This window comes from Raphanus sativus, chromosome 4 (genome assembly GCF_000801105.2).
Source record: "Raphanus sativus cultivar WK10039 chromosome 4, ASM80110v3, whole genome shotgun sequence".
Lineage (NCBI taxonomy): Eukaryota > Viridiplantae > Streptophyta > Magnoliopsida > Brassicales > Brassicaceae > Raphanus > Raphanus sativus.
Window position 1 is genome coordinate 51924882 of NC_079514.1, and position 16525 is coordinate 51941406.

General features: G+C 33.9%; 5 protein-coding genes across 7 annotated transcripts; 4 read left to right on the top strand and 1 right to left on the bottom strand.

The window, feature by feature from the left end:
- LOC108852039 (uncharacterized) lies at positions 1 to 1397 on the top strand. The gene has a single exon (XM_018625529.2). It carries the CDS (start codon positions 49 to 51, stop codon positions 1261 to 1263), a length of 1215 nt encoding a protein of 404 aa, XP_018481031.1. The 5' UTR covers positions 1 to 48; the 3' UTR covers positions 1264 to 1397.
- Positions 1398 to 1569: 172 nt separating this feature from the next.
- LOC108853946 (plant cysteine oxidase 5) lies at positions 1570 to 4174 on the bottom strand. Of its 2 annotated transcripts, none has more exons than XM_018627423.2 (6): positions 3923 to 4174; positions 3425 to 3659; positions 2755 to 2900; positions 2340 to 2493; positions 2030 to 2233; positions 1570 to 1937 (listed from the first exon to the last, which is right to left on the bottom strand). In XM_018627423.2, the coding sequence occupies exons 2-6, from the start codon at positions 3525 to 3527 to the stop codon at positions 1816 to 1818; spliced, it is 729 nt and encodes a 242-aa protein (XP_018482925.1). In that variant the 5' UTR covers positions 3528 to 3659; positions 3923 to 4174; the 3' UTR covers positions 1570 to 1815. The 2 variants fall into 2 exon arrangements, with proteins under 2 accessions (XP_018482925.1, XP_018482924.1); XM_018627422.2 differs by having other exon boundaries at positions 3425 to 3664.
- Positions 4175 to 5933: 1759 nt separating this feature from the next.
- LOC108851610 (multiprotein-bridging factor 1b-like) lies at positions 5934 to 7227 on the top strand. The gene is made up of 4 exons (XM_018625064.2): positions 5934 to 6161; positions 6371 to 6454; positions 6729 to 6811; positions 6907 to 7227. Exons 1-4 carry the CDS (start codon positions 6020 to 6022, stop codon positions 7024 to 7026), a joined length of 429 nt encoding a protein of 142 aa, XP_018480566.1. The 5' UTR covers positions 5934 to 6019; the 3' UTR covers positions 7027 to 7227.
- A 698-nt stretch (positions 7228 to 7925) lies between these two features.
- On the top strand, positions 7926 to 9041 carry LOC108852166 (60S ribosomal protein L11-2). Its single transcript, XM_018625669.2, has 4 exons — positions 7926 to 8019; positions 8099 to 8249; positions 8401 to 8596; positions 8684 to 9041. The coding sequence occupies exons 1-4, from the start codon at positions 8017 to 8019 to the stop codon at positions 8880 to 8882; spliced, it is 549 nt and encodes a 182-aa protein (XP_018481171.1). The 5' UTR covers positions 7926 to 8016; the 3' UTR covers positions 8883 to 9041.
- A 4413-nt stretch (positions 9042 to 13454) lies between these two features.
- On the top strand, positions 13455 to 15609 carry LOC108852431 (probable WRKY transcription factor 69). Of its 2 annotated transcripts, none has more exons than XM_018625935.2 (3): positions 13455 to 13798; positions 13888 to 14031; positions 14905 to 15609. In XM_018625935.2, exons 1-3 carry the CDS (start codon positions 13677 to 13679, stop codon positions 15470 to 15472), a joined length of 834 nt encoding a protein of 277 aa, XP_018481437.1. In that variant the 5' UTR covers positions 13455 to 13676; the 3' UTR covers positions 15473 to 15609. The 2 variants fall into 2 exon arrangements, with proteins under 2 accessions (XP_018481437.1, XP_018481436.1); XM_018625934.2 differs by having other exon boundaries at positions 13460 to 13798; positions 13885 to 14031; positions 14905 to 15608.
- The last annotated feature ends 916 nt before the right edge of the window (positions 15610 to 16525 follow it).

Consider the following 16525-nt stretch of genomic DNA (forward strand, 5'->3'; position numbering starts at 1 on the left):
ACCACTTCTTCCCTCTCCCTCTTTCCTTAAACCCTAAATCTCAAATCAATGACCACCACCACCGCACCATCGCCGCCGCCACAGCACCCAGAGCAACAACAACAACTCGCACAAACCTCAAGAGTAAACCCCAAGACCGTCGACGCGGCCGTCACCGCCCTACTCAAATGGAGAACCGAGAAATCCAAAACAGAGAAGCCACAGCTCCTGGAGCAAGACGAGTTCGTCTACCTAATCGTCACCTTAAAGAAGATCCCTCAAACAAACCGCACGAAGCCTCACCTCATCCCCCTCCCTCACCCCCTCATCGACTCCTCCCCGGAGCTCTGCCTCATCATCGACGACAGACCTAAAAGCGGACTAACCAAAGAAGACGCGAGGAAGAAGATCGAATCCGATAACGTCCCGATCGCGAAGATCCTCAAGCTCTCGAAGCTCAAACCCGATTACAAGGCGTTCGAGTCGAAGCGGAAGCTCTGCGATTCTTACGAGATGTTCTTGGCGGATCGGAGAGTGATCCCTCTCCTGCCGAGGCTGATCGGGAAGAAGTTTTTTGAGACAAAGAAGATTCCGGCGGCTGTGGATTTGAAGCATAGGAACTGGAAGGAGCAGGTGGAGAAGGTTTGTGGATCGGCGATGTTTTTCGTTAGGACGGGGACGTGTAGCGTTGTGAAGGTTGGGAAGTTGTCGATGGAAGGAGTGGAGATTGTGGAGAATGTGGTGGAGACGTTGAAGGGGGTTGTTGAGGTGTTGCCGGGGAAGTGGAAGTATGTTAGGTCTTTGCATTTGAAGCTGTCGGGGAGCGTGGCGTTGCCTGTTTATCAGAGTGTGCCTGATTTGAAGCTGAAGATTGATGGTGGGGAGAGTGTTGTTGTTGAGGAAGAGGAGAAGGAGAGTGGTGTGGTGAAGGAGGAGAAGAAGAAGAAGAAGGGTAGGATTCATGAGGTTAGGTATATGGATAGTAATGTGTCTGAGGTGCTTGATGATGATGAGATTGTTGAGCCTGCTGGTGTTGAGAAGAAGAGGAAGAAGGTGACTGAGGTTGCAGAGGGTGAGAAACCTAAGAAGAAAGTTGCCAAGGGGAAGTTGAAAGAGAATGAGTTAAAGCCGAAGAAGAAGGAGGTGGCTGAGGTTGCAGAAGCTGAGAAACCCAAGAAGAAATTGGCTAAGGGTGAGGATGAGTTAAAGCCAAAGAAGAAGACAAAGGCTACGAAACAAGAGTCTGGTGGTGGTTTGAAACCCAAGAGGAAGACGAGTGCTTAGAAGAAAGATCTAAGGTTTTTGTTTCGTTTTTCAATTGGGTGATTTTATGTTTTATCTTAGTGCTGATTACATTTTGGACTCTCATAGTCTTGTACTGATGCTTATCATTTAAATGTTGAACCTGTGTTACTGTTGTTTGGTGGTTTTGTGGAGAAATCAAACGACACCAGTTTTGAGGATTTCTGATTTAGCTTTTTCTTTATAAAACAAGTGTTAGGTTTCTCATGTGTAACTTATAGCCACAAGATGAACTATGAACTTGCTATGATTTTTGATATTTAAGAGGATGAAATAGAAAAATAAAAGGATCGATGAAACCGTAAATTTATGAAACTAAATTACATTGTTTGTGGACAATTGTTCTTTTATGTAGACAAAAATATTATCATTATTAAAACTAGTAAAGTAAAGATGTAAATAGTAGTAAAACATTATCATACGTAAAGAACCTCTTTGACCACAAACCAGTAGCCTTCTGAATGGTTTACCAATTTTATTCTCCAGCTCCATTCTTATTTCCTCTGCTCATTTCTTCTGTGCTTTGTCATGAACTCATTTTCTAATCACAGGACCTCTGTAAGGAACTTTCCATATCACAAAGTTATCTGGAGGCTGATACTCTTCAAGCCATGTCACATTCGATATCACTTCTCCATTCATCACTTCAATCTCACCTGTTTTCCATAGATCATCATCATCATCAACAACATTTTCCATAGTTAACAATAACCCTAAACCAATTATGTTAAGCTATAGATCTAATTACCAGGTAAGTCACGTATTGGGGATTTGCGGAAGTAGTTGCAGTGTCTTCCATGAGTAGGAGAGTAGGGAGGAGATAAGATATCAAAGATTGCACAGTGAGTAATGGCTTTGAAACAATGGATGTTGCCACCGGTTGTTGGATATAGTGTGGTTGCTGGGCAAGGAGCCGTCATGTCAGTATCTTTGACCAGCTTTGCAGGTCTTGCTATGAATAAAATGGAGAATAATAGATTTACTCAAAGAAAGTTTGTTGAAAAAAATATATATATATATTGGAAAGTTACATTGGACGGTTTACATGTTTTTTTTACCTTGTAATGGATCGTCTAGCTCTGATGGATCAGGCTCAACCCAATCATATGACTTCACGTGCATCGAACCATAGACTAGCTTGCTTACCACTGTCATGCCTGGATGATTATGAAGTGGTATGATAGAGGAAGGTGGCATGCAGAAAATTCCAATCTGACAGAAAAGCAATGATCAAGTCATAATAAGCAGACAAGAAAATCAAGAAACCCTGATAATCACTAGTACTTCTGGTTACAACATGAGAAGCCTATCATGGGCAAAGACTATGAATACAAGCCTATCAGGTGGATAAAGATTTATATTGGATATATGAATGATCTCAAGATTTCATAGCTAGGGGGACTATGCACTTCTTAGAACATAATGGCTAAAAGCAGCAGCAGCAAAATCTCAAAAGAAAGTTTTTGCTTATACCGAGAAGCTGTCACACTCATGTAAATGAAGGTATTTGATGGCTGGCAGAGAATTATGGTTTCCATTACGATCGTTCCCAGGACCAGACCAGTTACGCACCAGCTGAGCTTCCTGTTCGAGACCAACATCAGACGGCTTGATTTTCTCTGAAATTGTTTTAAAAAAACATACAAAGTATCACGATACAAGAAACTGAGATACTCAGAAACAGCACTGCATTTCAGACATAATGCTCAAAAAATGGAACTAGCCTGGCGTCATAAGAGAGTGCAAAAACACCCCCAAAATAGCAGTGCTATTCAAACATGAGGATAAAAGAAAAGACATGGAAGCAAGCTCAAAACTGAAGACAAAAGAAGGAAAAAACGGTAGTCTAAGGACACAAGAATCTGAGATACTCAAAAATAGCACTGCAATTCAGACACAATGCTCAACAAAAAGTTTCCAAAAGAAGACGAATGATGGAGCAAGCGAGATTCCAAGACAGAAAAAAATGGAAGAAAGTTAAAAGAAAACATGCAAGACAGCTACAAGACTAGTCTCGCTTCATAATAATGCAATTCAGACATCATGAGCTGCAAAACAGAGTGCCTAAAAGAACATGATGGAAGCAAACTCAAAAATGAAGACAGAAGTCAGGAACGAAACTTCAAAAAAACGTAGTGCGTACCCAACATGTTGCGAACCTTGTCTAAGGCCTCCTCAGACACAGGTCCATTAGGTGAGAGAGAGGCCTTGCAAGTGTTGAAAAGCCTCTGAATATAATACGGCATGATAACAATACTTCCCAAGTTCTTGACCTCCTCCTATCACTCTTGTGTTAAAGGTTTGGACTTTGGTACGTTACTATTACAAAAAAGGGCAACAGAGATCGATCACCTTCTTCAAATGATATTCTCAAGCACCTGCCCTGAATAAAAGACAAAAAGACAACAACTTTAAACAGATATCACAAATCCAGAGAGCTAAGGGTCTCTCTCTCTAACAAAGCAAAGTGATGTTACTGAAAAGCAAACTTTATTTATTTCACTGAATCTTAAATCGAAATGAATGGTGCAAAGCAAAAAAAGAACAGCTTAGAATAGAAGCAGCCAAGCAGGAGAAGACAAGTGGATTTCAATTTCAAATGATTAAAGAGATAGAGACAGAGATAAAAAAAGAGAGGGACCTTTCGAGCAGATGAGTTGAAAAAAATCAGAAGAACGGCGACGATGAAAGAAGGAATTGAATCGAGTCAAAATCGGAGGAGGAAGAATCAGAATTTGATCCTTTTTCTTGTCTCTTTTGCTTTATTGGTCATTAAACAATCTGGAGATTCACTTTCTTTGCCCCTTTCTTTTCGAAACAGTCAATTTAAACCCTTGCTTTGTATAGCTCGAATCAATTCCTCCCACCCACTGCGTTTTCTTCTGTCAAGACTCCATAGACTTTTTTGTGTCTTTTGTAGGAAGACACACCAACAATTACAGCTGTATTTTTTTGGTTGCTAATCAACAGTTACACACACGTTAAGTTACATTCCCCCTATTGAGTTATATAAAGTAGGTATGACAACTTCTTAATGGCATTGATTGTATTTTCTGTATATGCAATAAAAAATATCAAACAAAATCTCGTAAATAATCCAAGTTATGGTAAAGGAAAAGTAACCATTTGTGGATTTTAGAGTACTTCTAAATTATCTCTATATTTGTTTCTATAATATTGACTTAAATTACTCCTATTTATCTCTATATATTCATTCAAAATAAAAATTACTATTTTTTATTTATATAGAAAGAAATATTTTATATCACAGACATTATTATTTTAAATAAATATATTAAATCAAATTTCATATTTATTATAGTAAAAATACATTATTAGAGATGATGGTAAGAAGTTAATAGGCCGTTTTATTTTCGGCCTCCTTACCAGGTCCAAACGGGCTTTAAGAAAGCCTCAGCGTCTTGGCAAATATATTTTGTTGAGAATTCGCAGGGACTCCTTCAATATTAGATATTCACTTTGTTTGCCCTCACTTTTTGAAATAGTCAATTTAAACCCTTGCTTTGTAGCTCGAATCAATTCCCACTGGCGTTTTCTTCTCTCTAGACTTTTGTCTTTTGTAGGAAGACAAGATAGAAGGAAGACACCAACAACTACAGCTGTAATTTTTGTTGCCAATCAGCAACAGTTTACACACGTTAAGTTACATATACAAATTGATACATTCCCCCTATTGAGTTATATGAACATTGTGACACTGATTGGATTTGCTATATATGCAAAAAAAAAAAAAAGCATCATACAAAATCTCATAACAATAAATAAAAAGCATCAAAGGACGGATATTTTTTTTTTAATTTTAGAAAGTAGTTATTTAGATATAAATAATTAAACAGATTAATATATATATATATATATATATCAATTAGTTATGATTATAATTTAATAGAATAAGTTGTCTTTAAAAAAAACACCAACAATTAAGCTGTATTTTTTTTGTTGCTAATCAGCAACAGTTACACACGTTAAGTTACATATACAAATTGATGATACATTCCCCCTTTTGAGTTATATGAAGAAGATATGACAACATTTTGACATTGATTGGATTTGCTATATTTGCAAAAAGAAGAAAAAGGCATCAAACAAAATCTCATACTATTCAATAATCCAAGATATGGTAAAAAAAAGTAACCATTTGTGGATTTTTTTTTCAAAGCCCACATTTTGTGTATTATAACATATCTTTATATTTTTTCTATTATAATATTTAGAGATAAAATTACTCCAATAATATTTAGAGGTAATACTTATTCATTTAAAACAGAAATTATTATTTTTCTATTATTTATAGATAAAATAAATAATTTTTATTTTTCCATATTTTAGATATTATTATTTTAAATAAATATACTGGAGTGAATTTCCTATTTATTAGTATAAAATTTCTCTTATATAAAAAAATAAATCAAAATTATAATTCAGATGATGATGGTAGAAAAAAAAAGAAGTTAACAGCCCGTTCTATTATTGGCCTCCCTACCAGGTCCAAACGGGCTTTAAGAAAGCCTCAAGTGTCTCGTCAAGATATTTTGCTGAAAATTCGCGTGGACCCCATCAATGTCGGCTATTTACTAAACTACCCCCATAAACAACGTAGATATAAAAAAGCAAAACGATAAGGCTGGGTCTGCTTTATCCAGACTCTCTCTCTCTATCATCATCCACAAAGAAGAAACCCTAGAAAGGCGGTCGAAGAAGAAAGAAAGAAGAAGCCATGGCAGGAGTAGGACCGATGACTCAGGATTGGGAGCCCGTGGTGATCCGTAAGAAAACCCCCAACGCCGCCGCCAAGCGCGACGAGAAGACTGTCAACGCTGCTCGTAGAAGCGGCGCCGATATCGAATCCGTCAGAAAATGTTTGTTTACCTTCTTCTTCTTCTCGATCTTCGCGTTTTTTTCTTTTAGATCTGGTTCTAGGTTGAGAGATTCGGCGAGTGAATCGAGATTAGGTTCAAAAATTAGGGTTTTCGTTTGTAGTGATTTCGATTTGACGGTGATTATTGTTGGGTGTGATCGTATGAGGTTTTGAAATCTAACGTGGATTTGTTTTGTTGTTGCGTTATAGACAATGCTGGAACGAACAAGGCGGCTTCAAGCGGCACCTCTTTGAACACCAAGAGGCTTGATGATGACACTGAGAACTTAGCTCGTTAGTTTCTAATCTCTTCTCATTCACAATGAATATCATTAACTTCATATCTGTATTGAATGCTAGTAGTTTAGTATTATCTTCCTCTGTATTATGTGAATCACAGTAGTTATAGTGAGATGAAGTCTTTGTTCGTAGATGGATTATAGTAAAATGAGCCCAATACCTTTACATATAATCACCGTGTTTCTCTTTGTTGTGTTAGATTGATTTAAGTGTATTGGTTGTCTTCAACAGCGTATTTATGAGGTGTATTGTTTTGTTTAAAATACAGATGAACGTGTGCCTACTGAGTTGAAGAAAGCAATCATGCATGCCCGAGGGGAGAAGAAGCTCACCCAGTCCCAGCTCGCTCAAGTATATATTACTTTTCTCTCTTCACTCTGTCTCTCTAGTTTTCATGTAATTTGATTCATGATTGTAATATGAATATGTGTTGGTTGGTTGTGTAGCTGATCAATGAGAAGCCACAAGTGATCCAAGAATACGAGTCTGGGAAAGCAATACCGAACCAGCAGATCCTGATTAAGCTGGAGAGGGCACTCGGAGCTAAACTCCGTGGAAAGAAGTAATAACAAAACCTCCTCAAAAGGTTAAGAAAAAAAAGCTAGTCGCTGTTTCACTACAGTTTATGCTGTAGTAACTGTGTGCCTGGTTTAATGGTTTAGTAGAGAGCTCTGTGTGGAATCTTTTATGGTTTGTAAGAAAACAAAGAAACTAAAGCTGTTTGGAACCTTTCTGTCATTATAAATAATCCGCTCGTTCTCTTTACATATCATCATATCACAAAATGTGATTCAGAATTCAAAATCTTTATTCCGCTCGTAAGAACTATCAATCAATCCAGGAGTAGTAATGATTGATAAATGTAATTGGAGTTTGATTTGGTCCGAGTAAGTTTGCAAGAAGTATGATATGCAATCTCGAGCCCTGCTTATCCAGTGTTGAGCCTTAGTCACGTGTAGCGTAGGCTTGATCGATATTAACTCTCGGGACTTAGCTGCACCAAACTGAAGTGTAAGGACCAATATGTAAAGTTCGCGTGAATTCAAGTATTGTCCGCGCCACGAAGCTGTAGGGGCTGCTGCTCTAGTAGCTTTAGCTTGGCTCGGTCTCCTAATTCACCCGGTAGAGAGCAAGCGTCGGTTTACAATAAACCAGAGAAAAACAACAAATGTTAGGCTTTAAGTGATCAATTAAAACCTATATAACACTTTATTTGAGTGATCAATACTGGAACAACAATTTCATCAAAATTACTGTTAAATAAAACAAAGAAATGTTTGATCCCAATAATAGAAAGAGCAAATCTCTATATTAATCTATGGACCAATCCTGGCCTATTTTGAGCACAAACCGGGTATTAACCGAAATCAAATGTTTAAGAACCGCTGCTAGGTCACGTGAGGGGAACGTGGGCTTGTTGGAGGGATGAGGCTAAAGTCGTCATTTCAGTAGTCGATAAGATCTAGGGTTTACATATCTTTGCTGCGGCTTCTTTGTCTTCTCTTTCGCTTCCAGCTTTGCCGTACTCCGGAGTGTTCTCGCAACCTTAATCGCAAATGGTCCGTCGTAGTTATCTTCTTGTGGGTTTTGATGTTTCTTAGTAAACACTGTTGTACTGATCCTTCGTGGTTGAAACAGGCGTCGGAGAAGAAGCTATCAAACCCAATGAGGGACATAAAAGTGCAGAAGCTGGTGCTCAACATCTCCGTCGGCGAGAGCGGAGATCGTCTCACCAGAGCCTCCAAGGTCTTGGAACAGTTGAGTGGCCAGACTCCTGTTTTCTCCAAAGGTGAGTCTTCCTACTACTAGTTGAATCAGTCATGAGTATAGTGAATAGAACATTGGCAATGAGTTCTGACATGTTTAGGACAATCATCTTGTTCCTGTTTTGAGTTTACTTTCTTTTATCGAAATAGTGTTCTGAGTTTTGTCTTTTCCAGCGAGGTACACTGTTCGTTCTTTTGGTATCAGACGTAACGAGAAGATTGCTTGCTACGTTACTGTCAGAGGAGATAAAGCTATGCAGCTCCTTGAAAGTGGTCTCAAGGTTAAAGAGTATGAGCTCTTGAGAAGGAACTTTAGCGACACTGGTTGCTTTGGTTTCGGTATTCAGGAGCACATTGACCTTGGTATCAAGTAATTCCCGCTCTTTCTAACACTGATGATATAGAAACAACTTAAGATACCCTCTTTGTGTAATCAATCATTTGTATGGTTCTTTAGGTATGACCCGTCCACTGGAATCTACGGTATGGACTTCTATGTTGTTCTTGAGCGTCCTGGTTACCGTGTGGCGCGTCGCAGAAGATGCAAGACTCGTGTTGGAATCCAGCACAGAGTCACGAAGGATGATGCCATGAAATGGTTCCAAGTTAAATACGAAGGAGTCATTCTCAACAAGTCTCAGAACATTACTGGTTAAACAACAAAATGTCTCAGTTAGAGAGAGATGTAATCTGTGTGTTTTGTCCACCCCTGGTTCGAATCTTATTTTATCAGTTTTGTTTTTTTGCTTCTTTGTTCTTCAGACATTTGAGGTTTCTTTTTAGACATTGCTTATCTACAATGATTGCCATCAAAACAGAGCTAAAACACTGTCCAGGATCTAATCATTTCTTTTCGAACTAGTTCCATGAATATAGGTAATGAACATTCTTTAGACGTAATCAAGTTAACTCTCAAAGTCAAACCATGTTTTGTAAATCAATATTCCATAGCTCCAAAATTATCGAAGACGATTCTTTTAAGGAATTTTTCTTATAGAAAATCTGCATTAACTTTTTTTTTACTTCATAGTTCAAAATGAGTTCTGAATTTGTGTTTTGGCTCTAATCTGATTCAGTTTTTTTTTTTCTTTTAACAAAGGAGATATAATACTTCAGCTATTTCGTAAGTTCTAACCAAAAACAGAAAATTACTTTTTCCAAAAAATATTATATATATAATGTAAAAATCAATATAATTAGACTAATAATGAAAAATCAGCGCAATTTAATTGGTTACTAGATTTTAACCCGCACGTTCGTGCGGATATATTTATATTTTTTAAATATATTTTATATTATTAAAAATGTTTTAAATATATAATTTCTATTTTAGTGTTATATATTGTATTACTATATCATATTATTGTTTATATTTCTTATTCAGTATTATTAATATATAATGGTTTTTTTAAAAAAAAATTACTTTGTTATTGATTTTTATTACTTATTAATATATTTTCGAGTTAGGTAAAATAAAATAAAAATATGAAATACTCAAATAGAGAACCCCATTCAAATTATGTTGTTTTCTTTAATTTAAAAATTTGGCATATAATACATTTTTAAATTTTATTTATTTATATTATAGAAAATAAATATGACTAAAATAATTATATTTACATGTTGTGTTTAAGAAAATATATTTTAACATATCTCATTTTAGTATTTTACGGGATTTATTTATTTTAAATAATATAATCCTATTGTTTTAGTAAACTTTATACATAGTAGTATCTATCATACTATTTTATTAAATTTATTATATAGGATATTTGTTTTGGATGTTATGATATTAAGTTCTATTTTTTTTAAATTAAGACGTCAAAACATTAGGTTACTTTAAATTTTTACAACATATATAGTTAGTTTTTTTCAGGTACATTTCAAAAAGTTAATCTTTATTATCCATGATTTTGTCTTTTGTAAAATTTGAAATATTATCATTTTGAGTTTGAATATTTATTTTCAAAATAATATATTTTTTTCGAGACAACTTTGGAAAATTACACAACTATTTGAGTTTGGAATAATACATGAATTTTGAATTTGTTTTGGTACTACATTACTGTATTATTTTATAAAATATTTGAATTTTTGGTGATATTTTTAATTCTTTTATCAACAAATTTTGTTACAATTAAAATAATATAAAATTTATAATTAAAATTTGATTTTGTCACTAATATTTTAAATGAATTACTGAAATTTCATATTTTACTAATAACATATTTTTAAATAGTATATGAACTAAAGGTTATTATATACTATTATATTTTTGTATGTAAACATTTTTAAGCAATATATTGCTAATAGTTTCAAAATAAATAAAAAGATAATATATGGCTGTAAATATACAATTTTAACTTATGTTAATACATTTATTTTAATATAAAAGTATTATATAGTTTTCGAAGTTTAATCCATTATAATGATGATCAATAATTTATTTAAGTTAAAAAATAAAATTAATTTTTTTTGTTAATTTACCTATTTAATATATTTTTAATATTTAATTCATATAGCACTTCTATTTTTATATAATACGGAATATATCATAGAATCTATAAAAAAGTTAGTATAAAGAATTTTTTATTTTCTTTTTATAATAAGTTTTAGTTAAATTTACTTATAATAATATTATATTACTAATTTCGAAATATATTAATGTGTTATTTATAAAAAAAAAATTAAATTTTAAACTAAGATTTTGTTAGATTCTTTCTCAACAGATTTTATTATAATTAAAAAATCAAATTTATAGTTGGTTTATTGTTAATATATTTATAGTTGGTTTATTGTTAATACAAATAATCAATATGTCATATTGACTAATTCTTTAAGTGGTCCTACTATGACTTGTTAATAGTAGATAAAAATAGAACCCTAAATTAATAGATTAGATACAATCTTCACTACATATTTAAATGATAGAAATATAAAATAATTTCTATACTGAAACAAAAATATTTATAAATCATTTATATCAAAACATACAAAATCTGTTATTATCGATCTATTTAATATTTTATTTTAGTTTGAATAAAGTTTCTAGTGAAACATACGACAGAATGTGACTTTTCAAAAAAAAAACGTACACAATGTGAATTTTAAAGGAAAAGACAGTTCATTTGTTTAAAACAACAATAGAAATTTCTCACAGAAGTTCTCGAAATGTTATAATAAATATTATGAATGAGATACTTTGAGAGATAAAATTCTCATAATTTTTAAGATACTTATAATAAAATACCAATAATGTGATTATATGCATATATATATATATATATCAAGACGTGTCGATTACAAATTACCTTGTACTTGTACACCATTATAATATAACAAGAGCAAAAACATTATCCAATCATGTTTCCATTGTCATTCCTCATCTGCATCAGATTCGAGCGAATATTATTGAATGGTTCCACATTAACTATCATGAAGAGAAATGACCAAATCAAAACATTTAAATATATAAATTAATGAATAACTTATACAACCAGAAAATAAAACTCTGGCTGCATTATGGCAGACGTTGGAGACAATAATGGAGTAATTAAACTAATAATTATGACACAAGCAATTATAACTTTTTATCTATTTATTATTTACAATTTAATAAATGACTGGAGGGATCTTGACTTGATCCCACACATATTATAATAGAGAACCATTGACAGCCAACTTTCTGCACACATTTATACAAATATATAAAGTCATGTTTTTCGTTATACTTTTCCTATTTATCACAAATAAGTTGCAGCTATTATCTAAAGCCAAATCTCTGAACAAACACAATCAGATGTGTCAATCATAAACTACATCTATGTGTCATAGAAAGGGTCCATCGCTCTCTACAAACTTTTTGGTAAAGATCTCATAATCTCTTTCTGTTGGATGGTACGACTTGTCCGAGCCAAAACACGAAAGCAAATACATCATTGCATACAATTGATGTAAATTAGTTGCTTGTGTAAGGTTCATCAGTTTATTATTCCAAGTCTTTTAAATGTTAGTACTGGTTTCTTTCATTTTATGATATGAACTTTGATAGAATGATAGTTCTTTGACTCATTTTATTCGGACCACATCTCAGTTTTTTTGTAACCGGTATATTCAATTGAGTGTATTAGTCCATATATAGTATTATATAATTTCATATATTTCCAATTGAAAACTAATTAATAATGAATTATTTAGTTATATAATATGGTTGTTTTGTTTTTTTGGTCAATATTATTTTTGTTTTCTTTTGGGCAATATCTGTAAGAAAAATGCTCATCCATTTTATAATAAATGTCACTTTGACATTTTCTCACACAAATTAAGAAAATTATTAAAATGTATTTAGTTTGTTATTAATTACACATATTTGATCAATAATATTTGATATAAACAAATTATTTATTAAGTCAATACAATTTATAGTTAATTTTCAATTGAAAATAAATATAATTTGCATTGAAAATTTAAAGTGACACTTATTGTATAACAAGAAAAAAATGTTAGAATGACTTATTATGGAATAGAAAAATTATTATACACAAAGTTTTGAACTACTAGAATTTTGGGATGAAAATGACTTATTATAGAATTAACCCAGATAGATTAATTTCTGATATAGGAATCTAGTGTACATAGATAAATCATATATATCTCCCAAATTAGTTATTAATTACAAACTAATAAATATGCATTAATATATACAAAAATGCCATGGCAAGTTCCCAACATGATTCATTCCGCGAGATTGAAACAGACCAAATCAACTCATTATATAAGGGGTCACAAACATACTAATCGGATTCACTAGACTGTAGACAGCTTAAGATCCCACTTAAAAGTTTTTTTTTTTTTTTTTGAAACTTAGGATCGCACTTAAAAGTTGATAGTTTCAACTTAACAGCATCATGTGTTTAAATCATCTTTGATTTGTGAGGTTTTTTTTATTAATTAGAGTTAGTTTAGTTGTACTTAGCTTCATTTTGGATAGTACAAAAACGAGCATATGTGTGTGCATATATGATTTTCTTTTTATATTACATGGACAGCAAAAATTAAAAGATCACAGTCTACACTAGATCAGATGCGGATAATAAACTAAAATAAAGATTTGCATAGACTTAATCAAAATGTCCAGCTAATTAAATAAATCATTTGATCAGCAATAAGCAAACCTCATAGTATAAAAAATAATAATTCCCACGAGAGAACCTTTCAAAAGAAATAAACAAATGACTAGAAAACAACTGGTCATATTCTATTCAAATACCGAATATAATAATAGTATAACACCTTTGATATTTGCCTGCACGTCCCATAAAACAAGTCTAGAATAATAACCACATCTCATTGATTAAAACCCTCTCACTAATCACCTTCTTAATCATCGCCACCAACAGAAAACAAAAACATCATTCGTTCCCTGGAATCGTACGGTCGAGATATCAACCATGCACCGTAGAGGAATTCAAGAATCTGACGACGAAGAAGATGAGACATACAACGACGTCGTTCCTGAGTCTCCTTCTTCTTGTGAAGACTCCAAGATCTCAAAACCAACTCCAAAGAAAAGGTTTTGTAGCTTGGCTCTATGCTATTACGAATTGTTAATGTTTTTTCGAGACAACAATGGTCTGAAAATGTGACGGTTGTGTATAGTAGGAGGAACATGGAGAAGAGAGTTGTCTCGGTTCCGATTGCTGACGTGGAAGGATCTAAGAGTAGAGGAGAGGTATATCCACCGTCTGATTCCTGGGCTTGGAGAAAGTACGGACAAAAGCCGATCAAAGGTTCGCCTTATCCCAGGTAAATTTACCGTTTTATCCTCAGTGGCGGCTGCGTATGTTAAGTCTAGACGGTGGTTGGCCTAACATGCGCACATCGTTGAGTTTTTAAAATAACGGATCGCGTCTGATATTGCGTGGTTTCACGCGCGAGCTCCTTCGTTCTTGGTCTCTTTTCTAACGTTAATAAATCTTAATTACCAAACGATTTGATGAGTCATCATTAGTTAAATTAAATTATCTATAAGGTTTTGCTTTACTTTCATAATAATAACCTTGGAGGTGATGAAAATATTAAAGTAGGTCTAGATCTTGATTCTAATCTAAGACAAAAGCTACAAAGGGTAATGCGCACAAAAAGGAAAAGCATTTTACATACATGTGTTTAACGTGCCGATATTTATATTCTAAATTTTTTATTTCATTTCTTTTGAGCTGGATTTTATGGAAAATATTTTTAAAGTTTTTTTATCTGACTGCAGTTTGTTTCTAAGAAAATTATATTGTCAAGTTAACAATCATGTTATTTTACCAAAAAAAAAACAATCATGTTGATTTAACTTCTTCTTTTTTTGATCAAACATGTTAATTTAACTTTTTCATGATTTTAAAACATTTTCTCTTTACCGATTGTCGTGTTCGTTCCATGTTCTTTTACCTTTTTTACAGTTAAACCAATTAGATTAGGTCCTACAATTTGTCTACAAACTCTTTGTAAAACTTTTGTTCATTTTATTAAAACGATATTTACATATTTAATTAAAAACGTAAAATTTGTTAATTTTACTATTAATCTCTATTTACTTTATTAGTTTGTGTATTATCCAGTTTGTCTTTTTGGTTTTTGCTAAAAAGTTAAAACTTAATCACTTTTTGTGTTTGGTGGATCTCTCAGGGGATATTACAGATGTAGCAGTTCAAAAGGATGTCCGGCGAGGAAGCAGGTGGAGAGAAGTCGTGTGGACCCCTCAAAGCTCATGATAACTTACGCCTGTGACCACAACCACCCTTTCCCCTCCGCCGCCAACAACAAATCCCACCACCATCACCACCGAACCACCGCCGTCGTCCTCAAAACCGCCAAGAAAGAAGAGAACATGGAAGAAGACGAAGAAGAGGAAGAAGAAGCAACCGTCGCGGCCGAGGAACCGGTGGGACTAGACCTAAGCCACGTGGATTCTCCGTTGCTACTAGGTGGCTGCTACAGCGAAGTCGGCGAGTTCGGGTGGTTCTACGACGCGTCCATCTCATCATCCTCTGGTTCTTCTTACGGTGGGAGTTTCTTGGACGTAACACTAGAGAGTGGTTTTTCAGTAGGGGGAGAGGAAGATGAATCACTGTACGGTGATCTTGGAGATTTGCCTGACTGCGCCTCCGTGTTCCGCCGTGGAACGGTGGGTACGGAGGAGCAAAGACAGATGTGTGATTTTGGCGCCGTTCCTTTCTGTGATAGTTCTAGATGAGTTGTGTGTAGCCAAAACCTAAGAATGGAACCTTTTTCTTGTCCCACTGTAAAGGTGTATCAATGGTGGATTCATATGATTCATAAAAAATAATAAGTAATAAAATAAATATAATGTTTTTGACCAAAAATAAATAATGTTTTTGATACAACAAAGCGTTTATGAAGAAAGGAACGGACAGGAGAGCAAAAATGTATTAGGAAAAGATATCCGTTTTAGAATTTGAATATTATTATGTGAATCAAATCACTTTACAATTCATTAAACTCATATTAATAGTAGTCATAAAAAATAATCTTCTTTTAGACCCAACAAATGCATTTTTTGGCGTGCATAGAGATTTAAGACGCATCCTGGAACTAACAAAAAGTTTCCTTCATTGCTCAAACCACAAAGATTAATTAGGTCTGAAGACTCTGAACTCTAAAGTGTAGAGATCGTTTACTGTCATGTCTCCGGGTAGATCTGAGCTAACACTCGATTAATAGTCAGGTCTTGTCGGCTTGAGAATGATGAATCTACAAAAGTGGACACTGTCCCTTGGAACTATATATTCCTCATGAAACATATGTTTGCATGGGGTGAGCGAGCATCACCGTTTCCTTGGGCTCAAATACTCAAAGTCTTCTAAACACACTCTGCATCTCTTCTCGTCTTCTTCACCGGAATAACGTTGAGAGTTTCTTGAGGTTTCGCTTCTCAAGTTCTTGTTAATGTAGTATAAGAACCAAGACATTAATATATATATGATTAGGAAAGAAAGTCTACTGACTAAATCACTACTGGACCTGATGATGATTTTGTATCCGAGTCATATTTATCGGATTTATTTGGAACATCAGGGTAGCTATTTCTGGCGTTGTTCATAGCTGAATAAATGGCCTTTTTGTTAGAAATAGGGGATGTGAAGTTTTTGTAATTGTAATGCAAGTTCATATCACTTTTAATTTCTTGCTTTGAGTTATTCTTTCTCCACTTATATTAATTCCGTAAAAGCTGATAAGTTAAGCAAGGAAAATACCCTAGTGTCATATGATAATGCCATGTCTTCTC

Coding starts and splice junctions, on each gene's coding strand:
- LOC108853946 (XM_018627423.2), bottom strand. CDS start 3,527: ATGCCGTATTATATTCAGAGGCTTTTCAACACTTGCAAGGCCTCTCTC. Junction 2,901..3,424: donor CAAGGTTCGCAACATGTTGG/GTACGCACTACG, acceptor AAACAATTTCAG/AGAAAATCAAGCCGTCTGAT. Junction 1,938..2,029: donor CCCAATACGTGACTTACCTG/GTAATTAGATCT, acceptor TATGGAAAACAG/GTGAGATTGAAGTGATGAAT.
- LOC108852039 (XM_018625529.2), top strand. CDS start 49: ATGACCACCACCACCGCACCATCGCCGCCGCCACAGCACCCAGAGCAA.
- LOC108851610 (XM_018625064.2), top strand. CDS start 6,020: ATGGCAGGAGTAGGACCGATGACTCAGGATTGGGAGCCCGTGGTGATC. Junction 6,162..6,370: donor TATCGAATCCGTCAGAAAAT/GTTTGTTTACCT, acceptor GTTGCGTTATAG/ACAATGCTGGAACGAACAAG. Junction 6,812..6,906: donor CCCAGTCCCAGCTCGCTCAA/GTATATATTACT, acceptor TTGGTTGTGTAG/CTGATCAATGAGAAGCCACA.
- LOC108852166 (XM_018625669.2), top strand. Junction 8,250..8,400: donor GACTCCTGTTTTCTCCAAAG/GTGAGTCTTCCT, acceptor TGTCTTTTCCAG/CGAGGTACACTGTTCGTTCT. Junction 8,597..8,683: donor CACATTGACCTTGGTATCAA/GTAATTCCCGCT, acceptor ATGGTTCTTTAG/GTATGACCCGTCCACTGGAA.
- LOC108852431 (XM_018625934.2), top strand. CDS start 13,677: ATGCACCGTAGAGGAATTCAAGAATCTGACGACGAAGAAGATGAGACA. Junction 13,799..13,884: donor AAACCAACTCCAAAGAAAAG/GTTTTGTAGCTT, acceptor GGTTGTGTATAG/TAGGAGGAACATGGAGAAGA. Junction 14,032..14,904: donor AAAGGTTCGCCTTATCCCAG/GTAAATTTACCG, acceptor TGGATCTCTCAG/GGGATATTACAGATGTAGCA.